General features: G+C 48.1%; 1 protein-coding gene across 6 annotated transcripts in view; it reads right to left on the reverse strand.

Annotated features, from left to right (window-relative positions):
* Window positions 1-26,997, reverse strand: part of FAM219A (family with sequence similarity 219 member A) — a 60,453-nt gene that overhangs the window by 2,925 nt on the left and 30,531 nt on the right. For 3 of the 6 annotated variants that reach the window (XM_065946972.1, XM_065946971.1, XM_065946970.1), the window contains exons 2-5: window positions 6,648-6,696; window positions 3,449-3,551; window positions 3,137-3,217; window positions 2,177-2,231 (exon numbers count right to left, since the gene is read on the reverse strand). In XM_065946972.1, the coding sequence (XP_065803044.1) occupies window positions 2,177-2,231; window positions 3,137-3,217; window positions 3,449-3,551; window positions 6,648-6,696 (288 nt within the window). Of the gene's footprint in view, window positions 1-2,176; window positions 2,232-3,136; window positions 3,218-3,448; window positions 3,552-6,596; window positions 6,697-26,997 lie in introns of all 6 variants that reach the window. The other 3 variants (XM_065946968.1, XM_065946967.1, XM_065946966.1) reach the window with 1 other exon arrangement.

Consider the following 26,997-nt stretch of genomic DNA (forward strand, 5'->3'; position numbering starts at 1 on the left):
TCCCGTCCCTGGCTCTCCAGAAACCCCAGGCTTTGCACCTCCTGTAGGCCCCAGCCTCAGTTCTGGCCTCCCTTACAGGCACACCGTCCTGGGGTTCCACCTGGCCCTGCTACTCACCCCACCCGTTTCTAGGGGCAGCTTCCCACCTCAGATCCTGCTTCTGTTGGCCCCGCCCCTACTTCAGGCCCTCGCCCATAAGGGGTCGCCCCTGTGTCACACCCCATTGCAGTTCAGGCCCTGTTCCAACCTGGGTCCAACCCCGCCCCTAACTCTGCTCCCTGCACTGGAGGCGGAGTCAGATCTTATCCCCCGCCCCGCCCAGCACGGGCTCCACCTCAGGTCAGTCGCTCAGTGCTCAGTCGTGTCAGACTCTTTGCGACCCATGGACTGCAACACATCGGGCTTCTCTGTCCATCGCCAAGTTCCTGAGCTTGCTCAAATTCATGTCCATGGAGTCGTGATGCCATCCAACCATCTCATCCTCTGTCATCCTCTTCTCCTTCTGCCTTTAATCTTGCCCAGCATCAGGGTCTTTTCCAATGAGTCAACTCTTCGCATGAGGTGGCCAAAGTATTGGAGTTTCAGCTTCAGCTTCAATCCTTACAACGAATATTCAGGACTGATTTCCTTCAGGATTGACTGGTTTGATCTCCTTGCTCAAGGGACTCTCAAGAGTCTTCTCCAACACCACAGTTCAAAAGCATCAATTCTTCAGTGTTCAGCCTTCTTTATGGTCCAACTCTCATATCCATACATGACTACTGGAAAAACCATAGCTTTGACTAGACAGACCTTTGTTGGCAAAGTAATGTCTCTGCTTTTTAATATGCTGTCTAGGTTGGTCATTGCTTTTCTTCCAAGGAGCAAGCGTCTTTTCATTTCATGGCTGCAGTCACCATCTGCAGTGATTTTGGAGTCCCCCAAAATAAAGTCTGTCACTATTTTCATTGTTTCCCCATCTATTTGTCATGAAGTGATGGGACCAGATGCCATGATCTTAGTTTTCTGAATGTTGAGTTTTAAGCCAACTTTTTCACTCTCCTCTTTCACTTTCATCAAGAGGCTCTTTAGTTTTTCTTTGCTTTCTGCCATAAGGGTGGTGTCATCTGCATATCTGAGGTTATTGATATTTCTCCCGGCAATCTTGATTCCGGCTTGTGCTTTATCCAGCCCAGCATTTCTCATGATGTACTCTGCATATAAGTTAAATAAGCAGGGTGACAATATACAGCCTTGACATACTCCTTTTCCTATTTGGAACCAGTCTATTGTTCCATGTCCAGTTCTAACTGTTGCTTCCTGACCTGCATACAGATTTCTCAGGAAGCAGGTCAGGTGGTCTGGTATTCCCATCTCTTGAACAATTTTCCACAGTTTCTTGTGATCCACACAGTCAAAGGCTTTGGCGTAGTCAATAAAACAAAAGTAGATGTTTTTCTGGAACTCTTTTGCTTTTTCTATGATCCAACAGATGTTGGCAATTTGATCACTGATTCCTCTGCCTTTTCTAAATCCAGCTTGAACATCTGGAAGTTCATGGTTCATGTACTGTTGAAGCCTGGCTTGGAGAATTTTGAGCATTACTTTACTAGCGTGTGAGATGAGTGCAACTGTGATGAGTGCAACTGTGCAGTAGTTTGAGCATTCTTTGGCATTGCCTTTTTCTGAGATTTGAATGAAAACTGACCTTTTCCAGTCTTGTGGCCACTGCTGAGTTTTCCAAATTTGCTGGCATATTGAGTGCAGCACTTTCACAACATCATCTTTTAGGATTTGAAATAGCTCAACTGGAATTCCATCACCTCCACTATCTTTGTTCACAGTGATGCTTTCTAAGGCCCACTTGACTTCGCATTCCAGCACTGTAGGTGAGTGATCACATCATTGTGGTTATCTGGGTCATAAAGATCTTTTTTGTATAGTTCTTCTGTGTATTCTTGCCATCACTTCTTAATATCTTCTGCTTCTGTTGGGTCCATACCATTATTGTCCTTTATTGTGTCCATCTTTGCATGAAATGTTCCCTTGGTATCTCTAATTTTCTTGAAGAGAGCTCTAGTCTTTCCCATTCTATTGCCCACTGCTCTGCTCAGGGTGTTTTGGTGTTAGCCCCACCCCTTCCCCTAGAGGTGGTCCTACTAAGGGGCATTTAGGGCAGGAAGCAGTGGGGCCTCACCTCAGCGGAGGAGTAGCCAGAGGAGGAGTATCTGGACATGTCAAAGTCATCATCACTGGCCGCGGAGGAGAGAATGCAGAGAGGAAGTGATTTCCAGACATTAAATAGAAAACTCTCTTTACCCTCCCCCACATCAGTCAATACCTCCCCCTCCTCCCACACTTCCAAATAAACAGCACAATCTCAGCAGAAACCATGCTTGCTGTGGGAATGCAGTTTTAAGCCAGGTTCCTTAGCCCCACACTTCTAAATACATACTACCCTTGAAAGTGAAAGTAAAGTTGCTCCATCATGTCTGACTCTTTGTGACCCCATAGACTGTAGCCTACCAGGCTCCTCTGTCCATGGGATTTTCCAGGCAAGAGTATTGGAGTGGGTTGCCATTTCCTTCTCCAGGGGATCTTCCCGACCCAGGGATTGAACCCAGGTCTCCCGCATTGCAGGCAAACGCTTTACCGTCTGAGCCACCAGGGAAGCCCAATCCAAGGGTAGAATTTGGAAGCCCAAGTATCTGGAAGCCCAAATACCTTTAACCTTTAACCAAATACCCTTAACCTCCTCCTAAATCAAGCTGCTACTACCCCACAGCCTTGTCCCTCTTTTTCCTAGGCTCAAATCATCTGGGTTTGCTGGGTTTTCCCAAAGTCTAGGTCTAGCCAGGTCTGTGCCTTGCAGTAGGGCTCCCCCCACAGAGCGGGCAGGGCACCACGGCATCAGGGCCCATTCGAGGGGCAGCTGCCAGGTCAGCTGTCCCAGGACAGTAGCAGATTGCACTGACCCCCTTTCCTCTGTCTGCTCCCCCCATCTCCATTCTTTGGGGGATTCAACCTTGGAGAGCTCCTGGCTGAGGGACACCCTTATTCTGACAGTAGAGCAGGTGTGGCCTGTTCAGCCCACTTGTTTATTCCCATTCATTCACTGCTGGGGCTTGCCCGGCTGCCCTGATGTCTCCGTACACACCTGTCTGTGTCAAGGGCTACCAGTGGCTTCTCATCCGGGCTCTGGTCAAGCGAGGAGTAGCCTTTATTCGGGACGACCAGCCTGGGGGGAGAATTTGGGGGACTGGATTGGTGACTGAAGCATACCAACCTGGCAAGGAACTGGGTTGGCCACAACCCACAACCTCCCTCCCGGCCCCATCCCACCCCGCCACCTTGATCCTGTGACTCTCTCCTCTCGGAGAGGAGCTGGGCCTGAGGAGCGAGGGAAGGGGGAGGCTCAGAACCAGTAGAGACGGGAGCCGGCTGGCAGGGCCCTGGCGGGGGGTCCTACCTTGTCCGGGCCATGACGTTGTTCTTCTTGGGTTGCTGGTTGACGGGGCTGCCCATGCTGCCGTTCTTCAGGGAGCCCTTCCGGGCCAGCTCCCGCTGCTTCTCTGCAGGAGGACGTGGGAACGAAGCTGTGTCCTGCCGCCAGGGCCGCGCTGCCTTACCACTCAGGACAGCCCCGGCTGGCCCCATGGTGAAACCCCTTGCTTCTCTAAGAACTGAGGCAAGGATCCGACTCTAGGCCCTGCTGCTTGAAAGAGACAGTGCTTTGCTCGGCACAACCTGAGGCAGAGAGTGAAGGGTGACAGGAGGAGGCTGACCCCCATCTTCCAGGAACTGTACTCCTAAGTGGGGCAGCTAGCATGTGCTTGATCCAGAGAAAGGCTGGAGAGGGAGAGGGGGAATAGAAGGATGGCAGGGCTTCCTGCAGGTGACACCTTGGGGTGGAGAGTGAAAACGCTAGTCGCTCAGTTGTGTCCAACTGTGTGACCTCATAGACTGCAGCCCGCCAGGCTCCTTTGTCCGCTAGGTTCCGCTAGGCAAGAACACTGGAGTGGGTAACCATTCCCTTCTCCAGGGGGTTTTCCCGACCTAAGGATTGAACCCGGGTCTCCTGCACTGCAGGCAGATGCTCTACCTTCTGAACCACCAGGGAATCCCACTTGAGGTCGAGCGAGGAGGGCATTTGAGGAAGGAATGGTAGTGTAGAGAAAAGTCCGTTTAGAAGTGAGTGTAGTAAGTGTGGATCTGGACCGGGTGGAGGGACGAAGATGGAGGAAGGTCGGGTTAGAAAAGCTGGATACATTTCTTCAGTCATTTATTTATTCAGCAAACATCTCTGTCGTCAGTCATGTATCAGGCCCTATGTACAAGGGACTAGGGGCCCCCTCTAATTACAGACTTGGAGCATGAAGACCTTGAATGCCAAGCAGAGGAGTCTGGGCTTAATGGAAAGGAAAAGAAGCCCTGAAGATTGTGGAGCAGGAGGGGTGGCAGGCTGGGGGGCCCTCTGCCGAGACTACTTCTGACTCCTCGGTCAGCCTATGGATTCTCCGAGGCTCTAGAACCTACCAGATTCATGGGACTGGCAACCAAGGGACCCATTGCCTGGTGTGTGGCTCTGCTGCCAGTAGTCGGTTTCTGCCTGGGCCCTACAGGAGGCCTGTCTACCCATCCCTCCTCACAGCAGCTCTGATACTGGCAAAAGGACTGCCAGGGGAAAGCTCTCATAAAACAAGTTCCAGAGAGGAAGGATGGGATGGGCATTTATAGCTACCGGGACTCTGGAACTTTCTCGACCTCCATGTCTCTCATCTCCCACTCTCTAACTCTCTTTCTTTGTCGCTGCTCATCTATCTCACGCCCTCAAACCCACCTTCACCTCCTTTCCTGCAGGCAGCAGCTGCCATTACCACCCCAAGCCTCTAGGGGGTGCAATTTGCCTTGTAAGTTCCTGGTGGGGATTTCTCAGTGCACCGAGGATAAGGTTGTGGATTTTTCTAGAGGAGCTGTGTTGGTAATACAATGGTCAGGGGGGAAAGTGTTGTTTATAAAATCATGTTGGAATTGTTTGAAACAGTGAAAAAATGCTAATAAATTGCAAAAGCAAACTACAGACTACAATGCAACTATTAAAAGAAGTCATTCTCTATATACTGATATTAGAAGGGGCTCTAAGACATCAATTAGAAAACATAAAAGAAAAAAGCTTCGAAAATGTGGACAGTATGATACCACTTGTGTTCAAATACAAAATAAAACTAGAAAAAACTAAAAACCAAAAGCAAAACTCTTGGAATGATCATCTCTGGGGAGGAGAAAATGATGGGGAAGAGTAAAGAAATTATACTTGTTAAATATTTGTGTTGTTAAATTAAACAATAATAAGCAAATAAAACTGGCTGCAGTTCGAGTCCGGTGTCCTGTCCTGGGAAGATGAACAAATTCCACTGAGAGGACTGCCCCCTTGTTCAGAAAAACAGCCTGAGAGGCTCCCTGGATTTGGTCTGGAAGGACAAAAGCAAGTTAAAAGGAAAAAAGAAAAGCTGAATAATGTAACAGGACTCTGAAAAGGCGTCCTGGCAGCTGCAGAGCAAGGTTTTGAAACAGATTTCTCAAGACTAAGGAGAGGGCCCAGTATTTGATGGGCAGTTGGAGCCTAGGGAGAAAGATGAGCAGGAGTGCAGCCGGGATGGCAGAGAAGTTCTGAAGGACGGTCATGGCCTGCATTTAATTGTTAACTCTTTCCTGGATGCACAGTGTTAGCTATATTTTCACTTGTGAAAACAAACTTTTTATTTATTTACTGATGGCTGCACCTCATGGCCTGTGGGATCTTAGTTCCCTGACCAGGGATTGAACCCAGGCCCTCGGCAGTGGAAATGAAGTGTCCTAACCACTGGGCCGCCAGGGAATTCCTGAAACCAGTTTTTAAAATTAGAAGTCTGTTATGTCTGGCAGCCTTGGGTGAGTGAGATGGTCCCTGAGGGAGAGAGGTGGTGTTTGGGGGGAGGTGAGGTGAGCGCAGCAGCTGCAGGGGCTCTGGGCAGTGCCTGGGAGAGAGGAGGATCAAAGGAGCAGGCAGCATAAACTAACTTTGGAGCGGACATGAGATAAACCCCCAAGGGCAGGGTGACCTCGGGAAGTCAGGAGAGGTTTGGGTTTATTAAGAAACTAAGAGAAAGCTCCTCCAAACAGGAGCCAACAAGATCTGGAGATATCCAGATAGGCTGACTAGGAAGGGGGAGCGGGGCTCAGCTTCTAGGGGAGAGGAGCCGGGTTCTAGGCTTCAGAAGCCTCACTCCTTTCCCCCCTCAGACACAGGAACTGATGCCCACTTCTAAGGCAGCTTCCTCTCAACCTGGTCCAGTGTTTGATGGGGCTTCCAACCCTCTCTCAGGGGTTCCTGCAGCTATGCCCCAGAACATCTGGAGCCTTCTGGGCCTCAGAGATGCCTCTAGAGCTCTGGGCTCCTGTAGAGAACTATCACCTCCCTCTTGGCCTTGCAGGAGAGAAGGTTCCGGGCGGTGCCAGTGACTTGGTGGCTAGAGTCTTGGAATTGTCTAGCCTGAGCTGTACCTCTTCGCAGACCCAGCCCAGTGCACCTTGCCTGTCCACGCCCAACATCTCCCTCACCCCCCGGACACACTCACCCAGCTTCACTTGGAGCGGGGATGGTTTGTAATTCATGGCTACTGACTCACCCTCCCGGGCGTCACAGTCTCCGTCTGAGATGGAGGCGGCGGCTGGGTCCTGGGGGAGAAAGCAGGGGGACAGGGAGCTGTTAGGAGGTGAACACAGGGGGCTGTTCTCACCTGTCCTCTGTGGGTATTTCTCCCTGGCAGCAGTGGGGTTCAGGAGGGGAGGGACAGACCCGTCTACTATGGAAGGAAGATCGGGAGCTGGGTGGAAGAGCCCAGGATCTCGGCCCTATTTACACCCATCTGGGTGTCTGTCCTTTAAGTCCCGTGTCATCTGCCACCCCCAGGAAGCCTACTGTGATTCTTTAAACCCACAGGACCACCTTCTCTTGCCTCCCATACTAGTCGCCATGCTCCTTAGGGCCCTGCCTTGTTTAGAAAGATCCTTCTAGGTTCCTGTGAGTTTAAGTCTGGATTAAGATCTGAGCAGGTGCTCCCTGAGACGGGCCTTCTCCCTCTGTTTCCCCAGCTCTGGCTGATCCCTTCCCAGGATCCAGAGAACTGACTGGTCGAGCCAAGGCTAGACTTCCAGGCTGTAGCCACGCAGTTCTAGTGAGAACGTCTCTATTTCACAGGTGGATCCTAAAGAGTGGCTCCCGAGAGAACCTGAATGGTTGTCTGGGAATGGCAGGTGAGAAGACAGACCATGCCAAGTCAGCCAGTGGCCAGTTCGTCCTGTGTTGCCCAGACAGGGCTGGACCCTACAGATGACAAAGAAGACAGCATGCATTCTGTGCATTGTCCAGGGTCTGGAACCATTTTGGTCTCCCTCACTGCCCTCTTTACTGACTTCTTCCCATTGCTATGGGTGTTATGCTGCCCCAAGTCCTACTTTACCCTCACTATTCTCTCCAGAACCACCCCAAATCTCTGCTACAAGATCCAGGACCTTGTCCTACTCTGCCTCAGTCAGTTGGAAGGGGCTGGAGTCATTCACCCTCTCCCTGAGAAACTGATAACCAGCCATGGACATAGGATGTGGCCATCCTAACCATCCACCTAGGATCACAGAGTGGTAAGCCTTAGGTGAGAGGATCGCAGAGAGGCTCCAAGGCTGTGCCTATTCTGCCTCTGGGGACATGGAGAGCAGACAGAGAGGCAGGGAGAATGCTGGAGGATGGGCCCTGTGGGGCCAGGCCAGGGATCTGAGTGGCTTCTGGTGACTGTTAAAGGGCGGCTATGCAACCATTATGGAGGTTTAGTTTCCCTTTAGAATGAAGCAGTGGGGGATGAAAACATGCTTGTCACTAAAGGAAAAGGGAAAAGTCTAGAACGTTTTGGAGGGAAATCCTGGCCTTGTCTGTGTTTCTTTAGGCCATCCAGAGTGCAAGGCCTGCGTGGGCTGCGTTGCCACAGTGGTTTGTGAGCTCCTGAGGGCAGAACCCGGGCCTGTGTCCTCGTCTCTGATTCCCAGCCTTCACTGTCACTGAGGGGAATGGGACAGAAGGGTAGAACAGGTGGGGGGCACTGGGGGCTCAGTGCATGCGTCCCAGGCAACCTCCCAAGCCACTGGTCTTGCCAAGTCGTCCATCCTCTGCCTCCCTGGCTCGGCTCCTCCTTGGGAGACGGATCACAGGCAGCACCTGTCCCCTGCTGCCCTGGAGAAGGAGGCCTCCAGTGACCCATCCCTGTCTTTCTGTGGTCAAAACAGCCTGGCAAGTGCCTCCTGCAGGGGGTGTGGAGACCTGCCGGTGAGTACTAGGCTGCAGGGACGGCTCACTCCCAAGGCCGCCTGAGCGAGGGCTTCTCAAAGGTGAAACCCACAAACGTGCCTGTGGGGCCCTCCCAGGGAAGCACTGACAGATTTCCAGCTTCCTTTTCTCTTTCTGTAGTGTTTGTCACATGTCACACACACCATGTCCATTTGGAAAGGATTTCCTCCCCTGGCTTCCAGGACACTATGCCCCCTGGCTCATCTTGTCTCTTTCCCCATCACCTCTGCCTTCTCCCACAGTTAACTTTAAGAATTCAAGTCCTTGGGCGTTTGTGGCTAACTTTTCCCTCCTTGGTGCAGATGAGTCCATCAGAGTGTCTTCTCTCAGGCTGGAGGTCCTGGGTGGCAACACTGGAGGGGGCCAGCTCAGGAAGGATGGGGCCTGAGTGGGAAACTGTTGAGTGACTCTGGTCACAGGGACCCACATGTGTTCCCTAAGGCCACTGGGATTCCTGAGTGACACTGCCAGAACCTTTAGGCCAAGAGCCAGCATGTAAAGCCCTAGACTGCGAGGTCCCATTCAGCATTTCCCCATCACTGTCCTTGATGGAAGGCCATCTTTGAGGCGGGAACAAAGATTCTGGCACTGTGCCTGCAAACTCGAGCCTTCACTGTGGGCTTCCTGTATGTCTTTCCTGGGAGGTGCAGCCAATGCACCATGACCACCACATGGAAATGTAATCAGGGAGATTAGATGTGAAATATTCATGAATACAAGTATCAGAGAGGAATCCAAGCAGAAGGAAGCATCTGGCTGGAAGAAATCAGGGAAAATTTAAAATGCCCCCCAAGGACATCTGACAGGAGTTAGCTAGATCCAGAAACTAGAGTGGCGATTAGCAAGGTTATTAATAAACACTCAGCAGAGACAGACATTGAAATGCATCTCTAGCAGCAGCCCATGTTTCTACAACCCTGCGCGGAAATTCTCCAAAGACTATGGAGATGATTAATAGCTCAATCTCACTGTTTCTGGGATGGAATAAATCAGCTAATGACCAGCGCAAAACCAATATAATGAGAGGAAGGCAGAAGTACCAGAAGAATCTTCAGAGTTAGTCTGGTCCAGTGACTTTTATTCAACTGTGTTTCCTGAACCCGGTGCCTTGGGCAGGGCTGAGTGCGAGAGGAAAGCCACAGGAGGGGGTCTGGCTTCCCTGAAGCCAGAATAGGTCCGTTTTTATGCATTTGTCTGGCTGTGGCAGGTCTTGGCTGTGGCACACGGGATTTCCGCTGTGTTACTTGGGATCTTGCGTTGCGGTGTGTGGGCTCTCTGGTTTGTGGCGCGTGGGCACGATGCGGCACACGGGGCTTAGCTACTCTGCAACACGGGGGATCCTAGTTCCCAGACCAGGTATCAAACCCACGTCCCCTGCAATCCAAGGTGGATTCCCAACCACCGGACCAGCAGGGAAATCCCCAGAATAGATCCATTTTCATTTCACTTACATACGAGCTTTTCTGCAAGATTTTGGTTGAAGAAAGGGTTTTATTGCCTTAAAAGAAAGGTGGGGGAGGGAGTTTAAAACACATTGATTTAGCCCAATCTTTTAAAAATGCTTTACTGTAGAACTTATTAAATTTACATGAAAACAGAGGAAACAGTATAGTGAGATCCTGGGTACCTATCAAACAAATTACTAGCTTCAACAAGTTACCATTTAGACTATTCTTTAAAAAAAAAAAAAATCTTGGCTCCTCCATTTGTAACACTAGCTATGTGATCTGGGCTTTAGTTTCTACTTCTGTAAACTAGGGCTAATACTAATACCTATGTCAAAGGTTTCTACTTCTGTAAAGTAGGGCTAATACTAATACCTATGTCAAAGGTGAGGATAAAGTGAGACTATGTAATCTAGTGCTTAATATACAAGCATTTAGAGTAGCATTTAGTATATATTCTACATCCAGCACACTCTATGTGTGGTAGCTTTGAAGCTTTTATCAGTACAGGCTCTGTGGACACACGGCCATGAACAGTGTACCCTGGCAGCGGCCGATCCACAGCAGCAGTCCTGTCACCACCCAGGTTGGGGCCTGGCTTATGTGGGGAGGTATCTGTGGAAGAGATGCTCGCTCAGCAGGGTGAGGAGGGGCCTGATCAGGGAGCATTCTGTCTCCTCTCTCTCCTCACTCAGTTATCAGTGGTCAGCCTGGGGCTCATCAAGATACATAGAAATAGACCCATCCTTAAGGAACTCCCAGGAATTATCAGTAAATGTAACAAGAGCCATAAAAGAAGAGGGAAAGGGACAAAGGGAGGGTGATCAGGGAAAACTTCCGAGAGGAAGACTCTTGAAAAGGTCTCCAGTCATCAGTTTCCCAGTTATCTTAAGAGGAAGGATGTTCGGGGAACATCTGCAAAGGCTCAGAAGCCTGAAATTAGCATTGCACATTCAAGGAACAGTCAATATTTTGCTACAGTAGAAACCTAGAAGGTATGATGATGAAGAGTGACAGGAAATAAAGTTGCAGGCCCAGCAGGGCTCAGATCATGGTGGAAGATGGGCCTTGATTTTGTTCTTTACTCAGAAGATGATGGCGGAGGAGCCAATGAAGCCTTGAGTAGGGGAGTAACATGATCAGATTTGAGATGGAGAAGGACACTCTAAAAGTCACGTAGAAGATTGGTGGGACGGAAATGAGACTGGAGTTTAGGGAACTGTTGCATCAGTGCCAGCAAGAGATGACAGAGACCTGAACTAAGCAGAAGATAATAAGCCATAAAGGAGGATGTTAAAGAGAGTAGAGTGGCAGACCTCTGAGATAAAATGTAGAAGGAGTCCAGACACTCCTAGTTCTCTGGGTGGGGTAACTGGGAAAGGGATGCTCGTAGTAATTACTAAAACAGACAATGCAGGAGAAGCATAACTATGGTCAGGGAAAACCAGATGAGCTCAGTTTGGGACAGGTTGAGCTTTGATGTGTCTTTTGGACACTAGATGACATCATTAGTCAGTAGGAATTGAGGTTCAGGATCTCAAGAAAGAGCTGTGGACTGATGGTGATTGAAGCCCACAGAGGAGAATAAACCTCCTCAGGGAGAACAAGCACAGTGAAAACAAACAGGAACCAAGAATAGAGTCCTGGAGAGCATCCAACCTTAGGAAATGAGTGGAAGAAGAAGATTGAGTAGGAGCAGAAAGACAAGATGTAGAAAAAGATCCAGGAAGATATTCAAGCAGTTTCCAGGTGAAACAAATCAACAGTGTCAAACTAATACATGAGTCCATAAGATAAAGATAATATTTAGAAGTGAGGAAATCATAGGTGACCTCAGCAAACAGAGTTTTGGTTGAATGGTAAGAACAGAGTCCAGATCACAAGGGATGGAGGAGGGAATAGGAGATAAGGAAGTAGAAAGAATGAACACAGGCTGTTCTCTCAAGGAGCTAAATTGAGAAGAGGGAGTGAGAAGGAATGACAGTCAGAGGGAGTTTTGGAGTTGAAGGATCCTTTGAAGGGAGGGAATATGACCACTGTTTCACAATGAGGGGAAGAAAATTGAGTAGAAAGGGAGATGTTCGATGGAAGATGGTCTTTGAGGAGTCAAGAGAAGATAGAACCAGAATCAAGTGAGAGGAGAAACGCTCCTTACTGAAATGGAAAGGAGGTGAAGATGGGTGGGGGGTGCAGATAACATGGAGACAGGTGGATGGAAAGTTAAGGGAGTTCGTTCCTAAAAGCCTAGTTAAGTAAAAGAAGGGGGAAAATGCTAAGGGGTTGAGGAAAAGAGGAACTCTTGGCTGGACAGGAGTGGAAGGAGATCAGACTGGCAGGGGTTTCAGCTACAAATCCTCAACTTGCACCCGCTCTTGATCTTGTCTTCAGGATGAAAGGCACTCTCCATGGTGCTGAACAATTTTGCCTTTGTCTTAAGGACTGAACACAGATGATTCAAGGTAACAACATGATTCAATTTTCACTTTCCCACAGGAAAGGTAACCTCTGTCCTCACCTTCAAGCACTAATTTTCAGGAAGATGGAAAATGAAATGGATTTAGAATGAGGTATGAAGAGGCAAAGTGCTAGTATCAACATTATCTAACCTCTCTTTGCCTAACACACATGAATTTTCCCCTAGTTTTAGGAGGGAGTTGGTGGAAGAAGTTCTGAGTTATGAAATGCTGAAAGGCTACCTCTGGAATAGTCATGTCTGTACCCTGTTCAGTTCCCCTGGGAGAAAGCAGAACAGACTTAGAGCAGGAACAGGAACAGGGCCAGGAGGACAGGTAGTACTGATAAGAAAAGGAAAACAGGGGGTGCTCTGGAGCTCAGGCCACTCTCTGATGGGCAGAGAGACAGCAAGATAGGGTATCAAAGGCCAACTCTGTTCCTGTCACAAGTGGTTCAGCTCAGAAACTTCCTGAGGTTGTGGCTCCCTGAAGAGTTATGCCACTCCCCCAAAACATTCCTTGGCAGGGGTGATAATAAGCATGTTTAGATCTCATATTTTAGAGGGAGATTAAAAAAAAAGCAACTCTATGCCTTTCTGTCCAATGCCCATGGCTTGGCAGAAACCTAACATCCAGTTCAAGAATATTCAGTAGCAGTTTAGGCATTGCTTAGACCTCTCAGCTTCCCTGCAGATGGCTGTCCATTCAGCCCCTTAGGCATTCCCATCCCTCTCTGGCTCAACATGAGAATCATTTGGCCAATGACAGTTCCTACTTTGCGGAAGGATCTGAGGTCCTGTGAGTACCATGGTTGGGGAGCTCCCACTTTTATTCCCTATCTCCCTCTTTGCTAGCATTTCTGCCAGGCAACTGGCCAGGACTTCTGTCCTTTCAGGACATATTAAGACCCATGGGGCCCCACTTATAGGAAAGGACAAAGACCTCTGTTAGGTGTAAGATCTTTTGGGGAATATCTGGAAGGTGGTCAGGGAAACATAAGAGAGACAGTTACTCCAAATATTGTTTGTAGCTCTTACAAAGAGAGGGGGGAAAGAACAGAAAAGCTAGGGAAGTCTATGAAGCCTGAATTCAGGAAAGGGGTCAGAGGACCCTGCCTAGTTCAGGGACGCCTCTCTTATCAGTCTAACTCTCCTCACTCCTCAAGGTTTTTCTCTATAAGAAGACTCAGTTCAGACAAAGTCAACACTGAGTGGCCACTCCTTCCCAGCTCTGGACTGGGTGTTGGTCATAGGGAAGAAAACACACCTTCTCCACATGCACCACACTTCTGCAGAGCATTACGGGATGAAGCAAAGCTCCCTAGAAGGAAGCTGAAAGGATTCTCGTGGCTGGGCTAGAGTTCAAGAACTCAAGGGGGTTGTGTGTATAGCTGAAGATTTTCTGTTTCTTTAAACAGCTCCTAGGATGGAATTCATTCCCAAAAAGAAGCACCACCCACTAAGCTTTAGTAGCTTTGTGGTGACTGTCATCGGGAGAACCAAAATGCAAAACCCCATGGCTAGAAACAACTTTAGCCATGGCAAGTTTAATAGATTTTTCTATTATAAAGTGATACATGGTAAAATTTTTTTAAAAATCACATTTAGTTTTACCACTTTGAGGCAATCTTTGTTAATGTTCTAGTGTATCTGAGTCTTTTATGTATACTACAGTAGCAACACTAGGGGGTTTCCCTCTCTGGGAGCTGGTGTTTTGCCTGTCCTCATTGTCACAGGTGTGGGCCTCTAAGTAGGTACATTGTTGGGTCTATCTGGTCCCATCCTTGCTTAGACCAGGTGGAGCCCATCAGAGCACCCCCAGAATTGGGAAGTGGGGCTTCTAAGAGGAAACTGTAGATTAGGTAGCAGAGAAGGTCACTGGCAGGGAGACAAGAATAAAGCTGATGTTCAGAAAGAAGAATCACAAGAGCTAGAAAGTCTTTTCCCCTAGGTTTCAGGTTCTGGTTCTAGAACTTGTCCTGTCCCTCTAAGGTTTGATTACACACCTGTCCTCATGTATCAGGAGAAAATCTAGTGTCCATACAGTCTATAGTCACCTTTTTAGCTTAAACTAGCTTGAGTTGGATTTTGTTACTATAACCAGAAAGCATCTACTAATAATTATTCATAGAACAACATTTAAAGAAAAACACACTGTATCTTATATTCTATATTTTAAAAAATTAGTATTAGGGCATATTCAACTCTCCATATTTTTACATAGTTTTCTTAACCATCAGCTTCATGGCTACATGATATCCATAAAGGGGACATACAATAACTTTTTAACCCTTCACTTATTTTGGACATTTAGGTGGTTTGCAATATTGCACTATTATAAATCAAAAAGTGTGAACGCTTTTAAGATTCTTGATACATACTGCCAAACTGCTTTCCCAGAGGATTGTTCCAGTTTACAATGCCTGTAGTCACAACCAATAGTTATAGCTGGTTTTTTAGTATTTGATTTTTCACTGTGTTCCAGGGTATTTCAGGTCATCACATCTATCTACTGTTTTCCAAGAGAGCTCTTCTCCAGTCCTATTTGCCTGGTTCCCTCTGGGGAATCTTCTTTCAAAGAATAGAATTTCCTCTGGGCATTACCTGCCAGACAAAATATTCCTGACTGGAGGCCACTGATTAAGAGCAAAAGCAGAGAAGACTATTACACTGCAGCTTGGGTGAGGCTCTGCCACGCTGCAGCTGGTCCCTGGCCTGTGCACATCAGAGGCAGGCACTGGGACCAAAGCTGCAGATCCAGGAGGCAAACCTCACCGAGGAGGTCTCCCTTGCTTTCAGATTTGGGGTGAGACAATGAACCAAAATGGCTCTGCAGTTATTCCAGAAAGACTCGCAACTCCCACTCCCTTACCTATTATTTATTTTTCAAAAATAGCTACTCAGAAACAGGGAGAGAAAAGGATGGTGAAAGATACGGAGCTAGCACTGGGATGGCAAATAATTGTATTCATTAAAAAAAAATTGCATTTATTTATCTTTGGCTGTGATTGGTCTTCATTGCTGCAGAGGCTTTTCTCTAGTTATGGTGAGCAGGGGCTACTCTCTAGTTGCAGTGTGCAGGCTTCTTATTACAATGACTTTTCTTGTTGCTGAGTGCGCGGTTCCATGGCATTTGGGCTTCAGTAGTCGCAGCAAGAGGGCTCAGCAATTGTGGTTTGCAGGCTCTACAGTATGGCTCTCAGTAGTTGTGGTGCATGGGCCTAGTTGCTCTGATGCATGTGGGATCTCCCTGGACCAGGATTAAACTGTGTCTCCTGCATTGACAGGGGAGTTCTTTACCACTGAGCCACCAGGGAAGCCCCAGATTCATTTGGGGGAGACAAGGGATCTGTGAGTTTTAAAAATGATTTAGAATCCTGCTTTGCCTTCTCTGTGGTTAGGGCTGCTTATCCTAGATTGATGTTCTGTTATTCATTCCTGTTCCTATTCACCTGGAAATCCTACGAACAAAAAGCCTTTGTTTGGGAGATAGGGCAAATGCCTAACTCAGGGACAACTAGATAGCAACAGTGACTTGGGGGAAGCCTCTGCATAAAGGCCTAGAGGATGAGCCTCCTGACCCAGGAGACAGGGGCAGGGCCAGAAATTGAGAAACCATGGTTCCTCCGGGAGGCTTGACTTGGCCTAGTCCTTGAACTTCATCCCTATCCCCAAACTCATCCTCTGAGTCAGATGTTGAGAACGCTCCTGTCTTACCTTGGACCAGGCAGAGACACAGGTCTTAGCCTCTACCATCTGGTGAACCAAAACATTTTTGAGTCCCACATCCTGCTCCCCCATCACCTGCTCCTATTTCAACCTCTTTAGGGAGAGGTCATATCACTTAATGGAGAAAGGGGTGAAGGTGTAAAATTCTTTTAAAAAGTAGATCAGCAATGGTTGAAGTAATAAATTTTATGTTATATATATTTTACCACAATGGGAAAAAATGGGGGGAAAAAAGAGATTAACTGGTACGACCTGAGGCAGAAGAAGATGGTAAGAGGGTGGGCAGTGGAAAGGAGGCAGTCCCTTCTCTTATTTAATTCAGTTTCGGCCAACGCAGACTTTGGAGATGAGACTTTGCATAGAAATGATTCTAAAATCAAGGGAGTTAAAGAGGCCAAGGGATCTGCGGCTCTAGGGGCCTTCTGCTTGGACAGGGTCCAAAGGAGGCAAAGAAGGGGACTGGATATTCAGGGGTAATAGAGCTTTAAGGAGTGTGGTTCAGACGACCCTTTGGTTTCTTTCCAGGATGTGGATTCTAGTTCCTTAACATAAGGAAGGAGGCACAGAATGCCAAGGAGAGATGCTGCCAAGGAATTGATAGAAGGCGTTTGGTTGGAGAGTCCTTGAGACTGGTCCCTCATCCCTGCACATGATAGGAAGCTGAAGCAACAGAAATCTCAACCAACATTGACATTTGGTCTGCGTCAGACTACTTGTGGATCTTCATCTGGATCTTGGCTCCAAATCTCACTTGAGGATGTTTGATAAGCTTCAATTACTCAAGAGACTGAGCCAAGCCTGCACTGGCTCATAACTCTTCTGGACTCCTGGATTTCCCAAGAAGGCAGTCATCTGAAAGGCTATGGGATGTCTTCCCAGGGCTGCCATCTCGGACCCCTTTCCTCTGGCCTTGGAAGAGTGAAGAGCTACTTGTCTGTGGTGGACAATGGACTTGGAGGGCTGGTATCAAGTAGCTTCTCCCCTCTGTGGCATTTCCTGCCTCTGCCTTTCCTCTCCCTTGCAGACTCATCTAACTCTCCAGCTTCCATTATGCCTGGGAAGCACCACTTTTTGCCCATAAAGACAACTTGCATTTCTCTGGCCAGAGCAGTCCCCTGTTCTTTCCTTTTTTTGGTCATCCCAATAATTAAGCATTGGTGAGCTTGAAAGTGAAGCGTTAGTCACTCTGTTATGCCCAACTCTTTGAGACCCCCATGGACTGTAGCCCGCCAGACTCCTCTGTCCCTGGGATTCTCTAGGCAAGAATACTGGAGTGGGTAGCCATTTCCTTCTCCAGGGGATCTTCCAGACCTAGAGATCAAATCTGCATTGAAGGCAGATTCTTTACTGTCTGAGCCACCAGGCAACTTGTTAAAAAAACAGCAACAATTTGATGTTCACTGAAGACCAACAAGGGGGCAGGCAAGACAAAATGCATTTTGAGAAGGGAAAAAACACCAAGACCTGGTTCTTGCCAAGAAGACTTTAGTCTAAAGGTGGGGAATTGACAGGCACACAAATTAGCCTATTCAAGTCAGACAGAGGAGCATGAGAGGCAGGAATGTGTGAAGGGTGGGGGAAGCACAGAGAAGGTGATAGCAGTGGAGGTTGTTTATCCTCCCAGACAAAGAGGGTCAGGCTCTTCTTTGATCAGGGGGCTTCCCTTGTGGCTCAGCTGGTAAAGAATCTGCCTGAAACGCAGGAGACCTGGGTTCGATCCCTAGGTTGGGAAGATCCCCTGGGGAAGGGAAAGGTTACCCACGCCAGTAGTCTGGCCTAGAGCATTCCATGGACTCTATGGTCCATGGGGTGGCAAAGAGTCAGACACGACTGAGTAATTTGCACTTTCACTTTGGTCAAAGCAGAGGATCAGCGCTTAGGTCAAGGGGTACTTTGGCAAGAGGACTTAGAGCAATGATTGGTGAGGTTTAGCCCCAGGGCTAGGACTCTGTTCTCACTACTTTTTAATGCTGCTGCTAGTACAACCCAGACTCTGTCACGGGACACCCAGTCCACCCTGTTTCTGTGGGTCAAGCACAGATATGTGGGGGCTCAGTACATCGGGGCCTTTCCTTTACCACGAGAGACAACTGTCCCACAGGGAGGGGTCAAGAGGCTGTAGGTGGGTGGCTGGAAAGTGTTTTCATTGGGAAGGCAAACAGGGATTCACAGTCCTAAGAGAGGGATACGGCTGGCCCCAGCAGTCACTCTCACCAGGCCTGTTTTGTGCAGCAGGGAGGTCGATACGAAGGTCACTTGGGGGCTCCGGGCCCAGCCCAGGAGAGGAGGAGGTCAGAGACGGGAGGGGGAGACTCGTGAACCCTATCTGAGTTTCCCTAGAGAAGTCAGATGGTGGTGGAAGAGTAGGGGGAGGGGAGGTTCTACATTAGCCCAAGCTCAAGTCAAGTTCTCAGCTGTGAAGATGGCCATTTGCTGGTTATGCATCTCTAGAGGGAAACAATACTCTGCAAAGCTAGATGATCGTAGAGTCCCTGCTAGAGGGGCTCCCCGGGGTCAGGGTGGGACAGACTCTTTCCCTGCCCACCTGTCACTCCCTGTCTGGTGCAGTGATGCTGAATGGATAACTCAAGGGTACCACCTCAATCCTGAGGCATCTACAGGTAGGGACCCTGAAACAACAAATAATCAACACTTACTCAAAGAGCCCCCTAGAGCTCTGCAGCCCATCTCTCTGAGGAATGCCTTCTTTGCTCTGATTACACCTGAGCAGGCTTCATCTCTTCTAGACCATTCTGACACACCTCTACAGCTTATATCCTTCCACACCACTGAGCATATCTATGTACCTTTAGGGTGGTACTTTTAAAACAGTAGTGTGCATACAAATCACCTGGGAATATTGTTTAAATGTAGATTCCAGTAAGTCTGGAAAGTAAAAGTGTCAGAGTCTCAGTTGTGCCCAACTCTTTGCAACCCTATGGACTGTGGCCCGCCAGGCTCCTCTGTCCATGGGATTCTCCAGGCAAGAGTACTGGAGTGGGTTGCTATGCTCTCTGATAGGGGATCTTCCCGACCCAGGGACTGAACCCAGGTCTCCAGCACTGCAGGTGGATTCTTTACCACTTGAGCTACCCAGGAGGGTCTCAGTAGGTTGGGAGTGGAGCATGAATATGAGTATCCACATTTCACAGAAGCTTCAAGGTGATACTAGTGTTCCTAGTTCAGGGACCACACTTTGAAGGGTAGGCCTCTAGGCCAGCCCCTCTATACCGACACCACACCTGGGCAGCTCCTCCGAGTGCTCTCTGCCCCAGCCTTAATCTGGTTAATTCTTAGTGTGAAGAGAGGATGATGATTTGGTGGGGGAGGAGATTAGGGATCTACTCAGAGCTCACATAGGAGGCAGCTCTGATAAGACCACTGGCTGGGGCCAGGCAGGGAGCTGCTCAGAATAGCTTAGCCCAGGTGTGGTTCTTCCGGAATTTATCAAATTTTTTAGTTACTATCTCTTGAACATCTGCTCTATGTATAGTTATGGTGCTAGCGGCTTTATGTATGTTGTCTCATTTAATCTTCCTAAAACACCAAGTAAGGTAAATATTCCCGTTTCAGAAATGAAGAACCAGGTTGTATAAAGCAATATGTTCAAATTCACACTTAGAAGGTGGAAGCACTAGGATTGGAATCTAACTCGTTCATTTTAAAACATCCCAGCCCCTCCTCAGAGACAGCAGATGAAGTCATGAGATTAACAATACATTAGAACTTAGCTGAGGGACTGTTGTCTTGTAAAGCAGGCACTTCAAAGGCTGGCACTGGTTTAATCACATCTCCAGTGCTCTGCACGCTTTCGGAGCTCCTCTTGAGAAAATGGCATGCATGCTTTCTGATCACCAGCCTCCTGCTCAATGAGTCCTCCACAGGGAGAAAGTATTAGAGCCATGAAGCTGTCAATAACTCAAGATGGAGTGAGAAAGAGAGATTGGCAGGAAGCAGCAAGCAGGGAAAATCCCTGGGAGCTGAGAGTGCTGAGCCCATGAGAGGAACGCAGAGGGCAGCACAGGAAAGGGAGACAAAAAGGTCTCAGCCGCTCATTCAGTTCAGGTCCCATCCTTTATATTACATGCTAGGCACTGTGTTGGGTGCTGCTGATACAAAGATGATATGGCCTTTGCCCATGAAGAGCTCATAGGCCAGTAAGTAAGGTAAATGAATACGTAGACAATTTTAATAATAATATGAGAAGGGCTAGAACAGAAAGAAGCTTGTGTTGAGTGCTTTAGGGACATAAGACAGAGGCATCTATCCCACTCTTTGGAGTTAGGGAAGACTTCTTCAAAGAACGCTGAGGCACGAGAATGAGTAGGAGGCAGATGTGAACCAGATGAAGAAAGGAAGAGGAGAGAAGGCGAGTGGGATGAATTGGGAGATCTGGACTGACATACACACGACTATGTACCAATAACTAAGAGGGCGCCAGTGAGAACGGGAAACAACTCGGGCTCTTCGGGGACCTAAACGGGAGGGAAGCCAAAGAAGGGGGGATGTGTGGACACACATGGATGACTTGCTTTGTTGTACAGCAGAAACTAACACAAATGTAAAGCAACTATATTCCAATAAAAATTAACTTAAAGAAAGGAATAGAGAACAAAGAAGAGAGGAGTGGAAGGAAGACACGCATGACTATACGGCAGGCAGAAGGAATGGCTCAGTCTTGCTGGGAGGTTACATGTCGGGGTGAAGTGGGGGAAGATGGGACTAGACTGGGACCAAGGTTTAAGACCATGAAGGGCTTTGAACATCCTGTTCAGGGCTTTGGACTTTAACTGGAAATAATGGGGAGCAATTGAAGGATTTTAAGCCCACTGTCAGATTTATAGAAAGAGATCACTCTGGGAGCGGTGTGGGAGAATAGGAAGGAATGAGCAAACTAGAGGCATTGCAAGAGGTGATAAAAGCTGGCAAAAGGCAGTCAGTGGGGTTGGAGCAAAGGGGATGCAGAAGAAAAACACGTCAAAGTCAAATCGTTCAGGACTCAGTGGCTGATTGCATCTGAGTTTGAGGGAGAGACCTTGGCTAGGATGACTCCCAAGTTTCTTCCTGACTCAGGTGCCTGAGTGAATTGCGATACCACCAAATAACAGATAAACAGAAATAAGAGTAAGTTTAATGATTTTGTTTTATGCAGAGGTGTGTGTATGTGTGCCTATAAATGTGAAAGTGGGAGGAAAGACCTTGGCCAACAACCAAAGCTGAAGGGGGTGGAGAGAAGAAAACTGACAGCTGTGGTCAGGGAGACAGGGGACCAACGGGAGGCTGATGTCATGGATGGCAGGGAAGGACAAGGTCTTGAGAAGGACAATGAGACTAGGGGATGGTTAAGACTGGGGGAAAGAGTCAACAGAGAAGGGTGAGCTATTCAAAGACATCCAGAAAAAGAACTTCAGACATAGTGCTTGTTCTCTGGTTTGCTGACACTTTGGCAAAAACTTAACTTTGTTCTCAACAATTATGGGTCTGATCTTTGGGAGGCTTGAGACTCCCCACAGAGAGAAACCCTTCAGTAGAGAAGTCCAACCATGGTCCAGAGATCAAGGCAGATTTGCTGTTTCTTGGAAGTGTGGGCAAGAGTGGGCTGAAGGCAAGGTGTTCTGACTGGGGTCTGACCAACCACAAAATAACAGCAAGCAGAGGGGTGTGTAGTTGCCCCAAGTCCTGGGATGCCCCCCATGAGATGGCAAAAACAGCAAAGATCCTTGGGTTCCTAGTCCTCTGGCAGGAAGCCTGCACAGACCTCTTAAGAGCAGTCTAGGAATCTGGGCCAGAGGGATTCAAGGGGGACAGCCTGCATTGAGATTTTTGTAGAACCGGAATACCCACTGCACCAACTATGAACACCCAGTGGATGCTCAGTCTCAGAACCTATACTGTGAGTGACCGTGATTATTTAGTGATCAGGATTTCATACTCTGAATATCTTCAATAATACTTTTCAGCAAAAATAAGGTAAAACTAAAGAACTGCTTGACTTTATTTTTTTAATAGTTTTATTTCTAACATACTATAGCTTCTTTTTATTTCTTAAAAACATTTTCTTTCTTTTTGCCACACCATGTGGCTTGCAGGATTTTAGTTCCCCGAAAAGGGATTGAATCCGGGTCATGGCAGTGAAAGCACCCTGTCCCAACCACTGGACCACCAGGGAACTCCTTGACTTATTAATAATTGCTAATCAGACACCCTTCTTATGCAGATGACACCACCCTTATGGCAGAAAGCAAAGAAGAACTAAAGAGCCTCTTGATGAAAGTGAAAGAGGAGACTGAAAAAGTTGGCTTAAAACTCAACATTCAAAAAACTAAGAAAATGGCATCCAGTCCCATCACTTCATGACAAACAGATGGGGAAACAACAGAAACAGTGACAGACTTTATTTTCTTGAGCTCCAGAATCACTGCAGATGGTGACTGCAGCCACAAAATTAAAAGACACTCGCTCCTTGGAAGAAAAGCTATGACAAACATAGACAGTATATTAAAAAGCAGAAACATTACTTTGTTTACAAAGGTCCGTCTAATCACAGTTATGATTTTTCCAGTAGTCATGTATGGATGTGAGAGTTGGACCATAAAGAAGGCTGAACACTGAAGAATTGATGCTTTTGAACTGTGCTGTTGGAGAAGACTCTTGAGAGTCCCTTGACTGCAAGGAGATCCAACCAGTCCATCCTAAAGGAGATCAATCCTGAATATTTATTAGAAGGATGGAGCTGAAACCGAAGCTCCAATACTTTGACCACCTGATGTGAATAGCGGACTTTAGCAAAGACCCTGATGCTGGGAAAGACTGAAGGCAGGAGGAGAAGGGGATGACAAAGGATGAGATGGTTGGATGGCATCACCGACTCAATGGACATGAGTTTGAGCAAGCTCCGGGAGATGGTGAAGGACAGGGAAGCCGGGCGTGCTGCAGTCCATGGGATTGCAAAGAGTTGGACACAACTGAGCAACTGAACTGAACTGGACTGCGAGAAAAGTTAGGGAATAGTTCAGAGTGGATGTAACAGACCCTAGTTTCTCTGTCTCCTGCAACCAAACACCAGAACCTGGGAGTGCGTGCCCAGGGCACTGAGGCACAGGAGGGCCACGCTTGTGCTGGGGCAGAGGACTGGCAAATTCAATGAGGTTAGACTGACTTCTCCCTGAACCTTGACTTTCGGGGCCTACTGTATTTTGAAAACAAAATAAACAAAAAAAAGTTTGGAAGATGAAGAGACTGTTTGGCTATTTACAAAAATAGGTCTGTGAATGCTGCCAGAGTTGAAGGAATGTTTTATGCTATTTGATACATTTGAAACAACCCAACAAGTTGAAAATTTTCTTGCTGTGAAAGGAATGCTTGTTCTGTAGGGTTAAATTTTGGTTACAATAAGAAAGGAAGCTCCAAATGTTCCTATATTCCCTCTCAGGGGAATAATGCTTTTTTCTTCACTCTACAACCTTACAGCAGTCAGAAAGTTAGTTACAAAGTTAGTCTCATCTCGGCTTCTAAGCAGCCCAGAATAGCCATTTTTCAGGAGTATTTTGGCTTCTGTGGGTGCTAAGTTGTTTCAGTCCAGTCTGACTATTTGCAACCCCACGACTGTCGCCCAGCAGGCTCCTGTGTCCATGGGATTTTCCAGGCAAGAATACTGAAGGGGTTGCCATGCCCTCCTCCAGGGGATCTTCCTGACCCGGGGATAGAACCCATATCTCACATCTCCTGCACCAGCAGGCAGGTTCTTCACCACTAGTGCCACCTGAGAAGCCCTTTGGCTTCCACGGGGGTGGTGGTTTAGGCATTACGTCGTGTCCTCATGCACTGTAGCCCGCCAGGCTCCTCTGTTCACAGGATTTCCCGGGCAAGAATACTGGAGTGGGTTGTCATTTCCTTCTCCAGGGAATCTTCCCGACAGAGGGATCAAACCTGGGTCTCCTGCATTGCAGGCCTATTCTTTACTGACGGAGCTACCAGGGCTTCTATATAGACACATAACGTCACAGGCAGTGGGAATCTGCCTTGTCATATTATGGCCTCTACTCTTTCCCCTACTCCCTTCCATCTTTCACTCCGATGGAAACCAAAGCATTGGCTCCTTGGTGATTTTGTCCTATTGCGATGTTTAAGAGAGTAATTCTCCACTCCTTGTTACATGCAGCTGGGCCTAGGACAAATTCTTTCTGTATAGGTAGGAAAACTGATGGTCTATGGGAAGAATTGGAAACTCCTGGGTCACAGAGTACAGTCAACCGTGGGCTGCTCTGGATTCTGAGAGAATTTTGCCACCCCCCCCCCCTCCTCCTCTGGCCCAGTTCCAGCCAGCTGCAAATTGTCTGGATTGAGTTGCTTCCACTCACTGATGTTATCGGCCTCACAGTGCCTGGAGCAGGCAGATAGGAACAGGCAATGGCGCCGTCTCACCGGACGTAGTAATGTAATTTAGTTCCTGAAATCCAAGTATAAAATCTTGGAAGATGACTTTTTTTAAAATCTCTGTCCTCAGGAGGGGGGTGATGGCGTGGAATTCCCAGCAGAACCATCTAAATAGGGAAATGGCTTCTGTCATGTAGTAATAAATAGTTCAAAGTCATGCAGAAACATACAGAGAGGATTTGTAGGGAAAGTAGGTGTCGAATCTTTCTTGCCTCCTCTCTCCCACCTCCTCTGGGCTGTGAGGATCACTCTGTGTGAATCCCAGGCAGGAGCCTCTGCTGAGTGTTTTTGTGAGTGTGCCCTAAGCTAAGGAGACCAGCGTCTTGTGGGGGCATGCCATAGCAGTTTGAGTGGATCTCAGCTATCCTTCCCCTCTTTTTTGAAAAGGAGCTATTTAGACCAGGATGAAGGCAAAGAAGCAGTTACCTGCCTTCCCTTCTGTTTCCCCAACCTCATCTCAGGCACTTTTCCCCAGGCTTACTACACTTTGCATCACAGGTCTTCTTTGTTCCTAATGGAGTTCCAAGATCCCCTCCCCCCATCCCACCTCATCCTGCTCCTGCTCCCCTTCTGGCTAGATCTTGTCCTTCATGGCTCAGCTGACACATCACCCCTTAAAAGTAGCTCCCTGGGACTTCCTTGGTGGTCCAGTGGTTAAGAATCTCCCTGCCAATGCAGGGGACACGGGTTTGATCGCTGGTCTGGGAGGATCCCACAAGCCGAGGAGCAATTAAGCCTGAGTGCAGCAACTACTGAGGCTGTGCGCTAAAGCCTGGGACCTGCAATCACTGAAGCCTGAATGCCCTAGAGCCTGCCTCCACAAGAGAGGCCACTGCAGTGAGAAGCCCAGGCACCGCAACTAGAGAGTAGCCCCCACTTGCTAAGCAACTAGAGGAAGCTCATGCATAGCAAGGAAGACCCAGTGCAACTAAAAATAATTTTTTTAAAGTAGCTTCCCATAAACACCAGACTCACTGGGGTCCCCTACATTAGGTCCCCCTACAACATACTCTCCTCATACATTTCTTTCATGCAGTTATCAAATTTTACTCTAATGATTATTTGTATAATTTATTTGCTTAACAAATATTTAGGAAAGCAGGGACCATGCCAGCCTCCATCATGTCCTCTCAGTGCCTAGCATGGAGAAGGAACAGACATCATCTGATAACAGACAAACAGGTTGCCTCCACTTGGTTTGAAGATGCAGCAAGGATATTTCTGTAACAGAAAGGTGGCAAAGGGCTGGTGGCCTGCCAGGGGGTGCCAGGGCCTTGTCTAATAGTGCCCCAGACAGATGTGGCATTCTGTGCTTTTTGTAGGACCACCTCATCTGTGTAGGTGAAAGACTGCCCTTAAGGAAGCTATTTTGGAGAACAGCCAAAGTAGGAATTCCCCCAAACCTTCACTCACTTGCTCACTTGAAGGCTTGACCTTGTTAACAACTCACTTAAGGTTCATGGTCGAAGCAGCAGCTCAACTCTCAGTCACTTTCTCATGGAGACTGATCACTCCCAGCTGAGCAGACACAGCTTTCTACATGACTCAAGGGCCAGGCTCAGATTCTGCTTGCAGATAAGCACACCTGTCACCATATGCATAAGGCCCAACTCTTACTGTCAAGTGTCAGAGGAGTGGGAGGGAGCCCGCCTGGCATCCCAGCCACCAGAAAGCCCTTTGGAGGGAGGTGGGGGGGTCGCTGCTCTGCTCCTCCGTCTGTTCAGAGTGCTTTCTGACAGCCTGGGGCTTGCAGTCATGTGTACCAGGCATGTACCACCCAAGGCAGGGGAGCTCTTGGGAGTCAGACATAAGGGCAAGGAGATGGCAAAGAAAAACGTGAGAAATCTCCCTGAACAGTAAACACAGCCTCTGGCTGCAGAGTGGGGCCTGTGGATTGCACTGACTTTGAGAGTCTAGACAGGTTGTTTCACTCTCGGAGTGCCCAGATCTGTTTTTATTCAGGCCCTGAGATTCTAGGAAGAGCCTCCAGGGCAGAGAGTAAATGAGTTGTCCCGGGTTGATGCCAGATGGCAGCCCTGGGATCAGAATTCATGAGCCCTTCTTTCCAGCCAGCTGCTCCCTCCCCTGAGTCCTGAACTGTTTCCTCTTCTGAATACTCAGGATTGTATTCAATTTAGTAAGGTCTGTGGTCACATAATCACTGCTCCTAAGGAAAACAATGACTATAGAGCATCCAATGTAAGGAAGGCAAACATGGGGTGCCTTTGCCCCTGAGAGAACAGCCAAAAGCAAGCCCTGGCTGAGGTTAGGCCTGTTCTACTTGAACAAAACCCAACACAAACAGCTCTCTTGGGATCTGGCAGTCCTGTCTGCTCTCGTTTCTTCTCCAGGCTTCCCTGTGTGTCAAAGGCCTGTGTTTAGCTCCATAGTAAGGGTCTCTCCTGGAAGCGGAATACACGGTTTCCAGGGGCAAGAGAGGGGCCAGGCTGGGGGACGGTCTGGATCTGGATCCTCTTTTCATCCATAAATCAGTTGCTTCATTGTTAATGCTCCCATCTCCAGGAGGACTAGCCCTAGTCCTTCCAGCCCAAACTCTGCCAGGTCCACCCAGGCCTCAG

The sequence above is a fragment of the Muntiacus reevesi genome, chromosome 10 (assembly GCF_963930625.1).
Source record: "Muntiacus reevesi chromosome 10, mMunRee1.1, whole genome shotgun sequence".
NCBI classification, from domain to species: domain Eukaryota; kingdom Metazoa; phylum Chordata; class Mammalia; order Artiodactyla; family Cervidae; genus Muntiacus; species Muntiacus reevesi.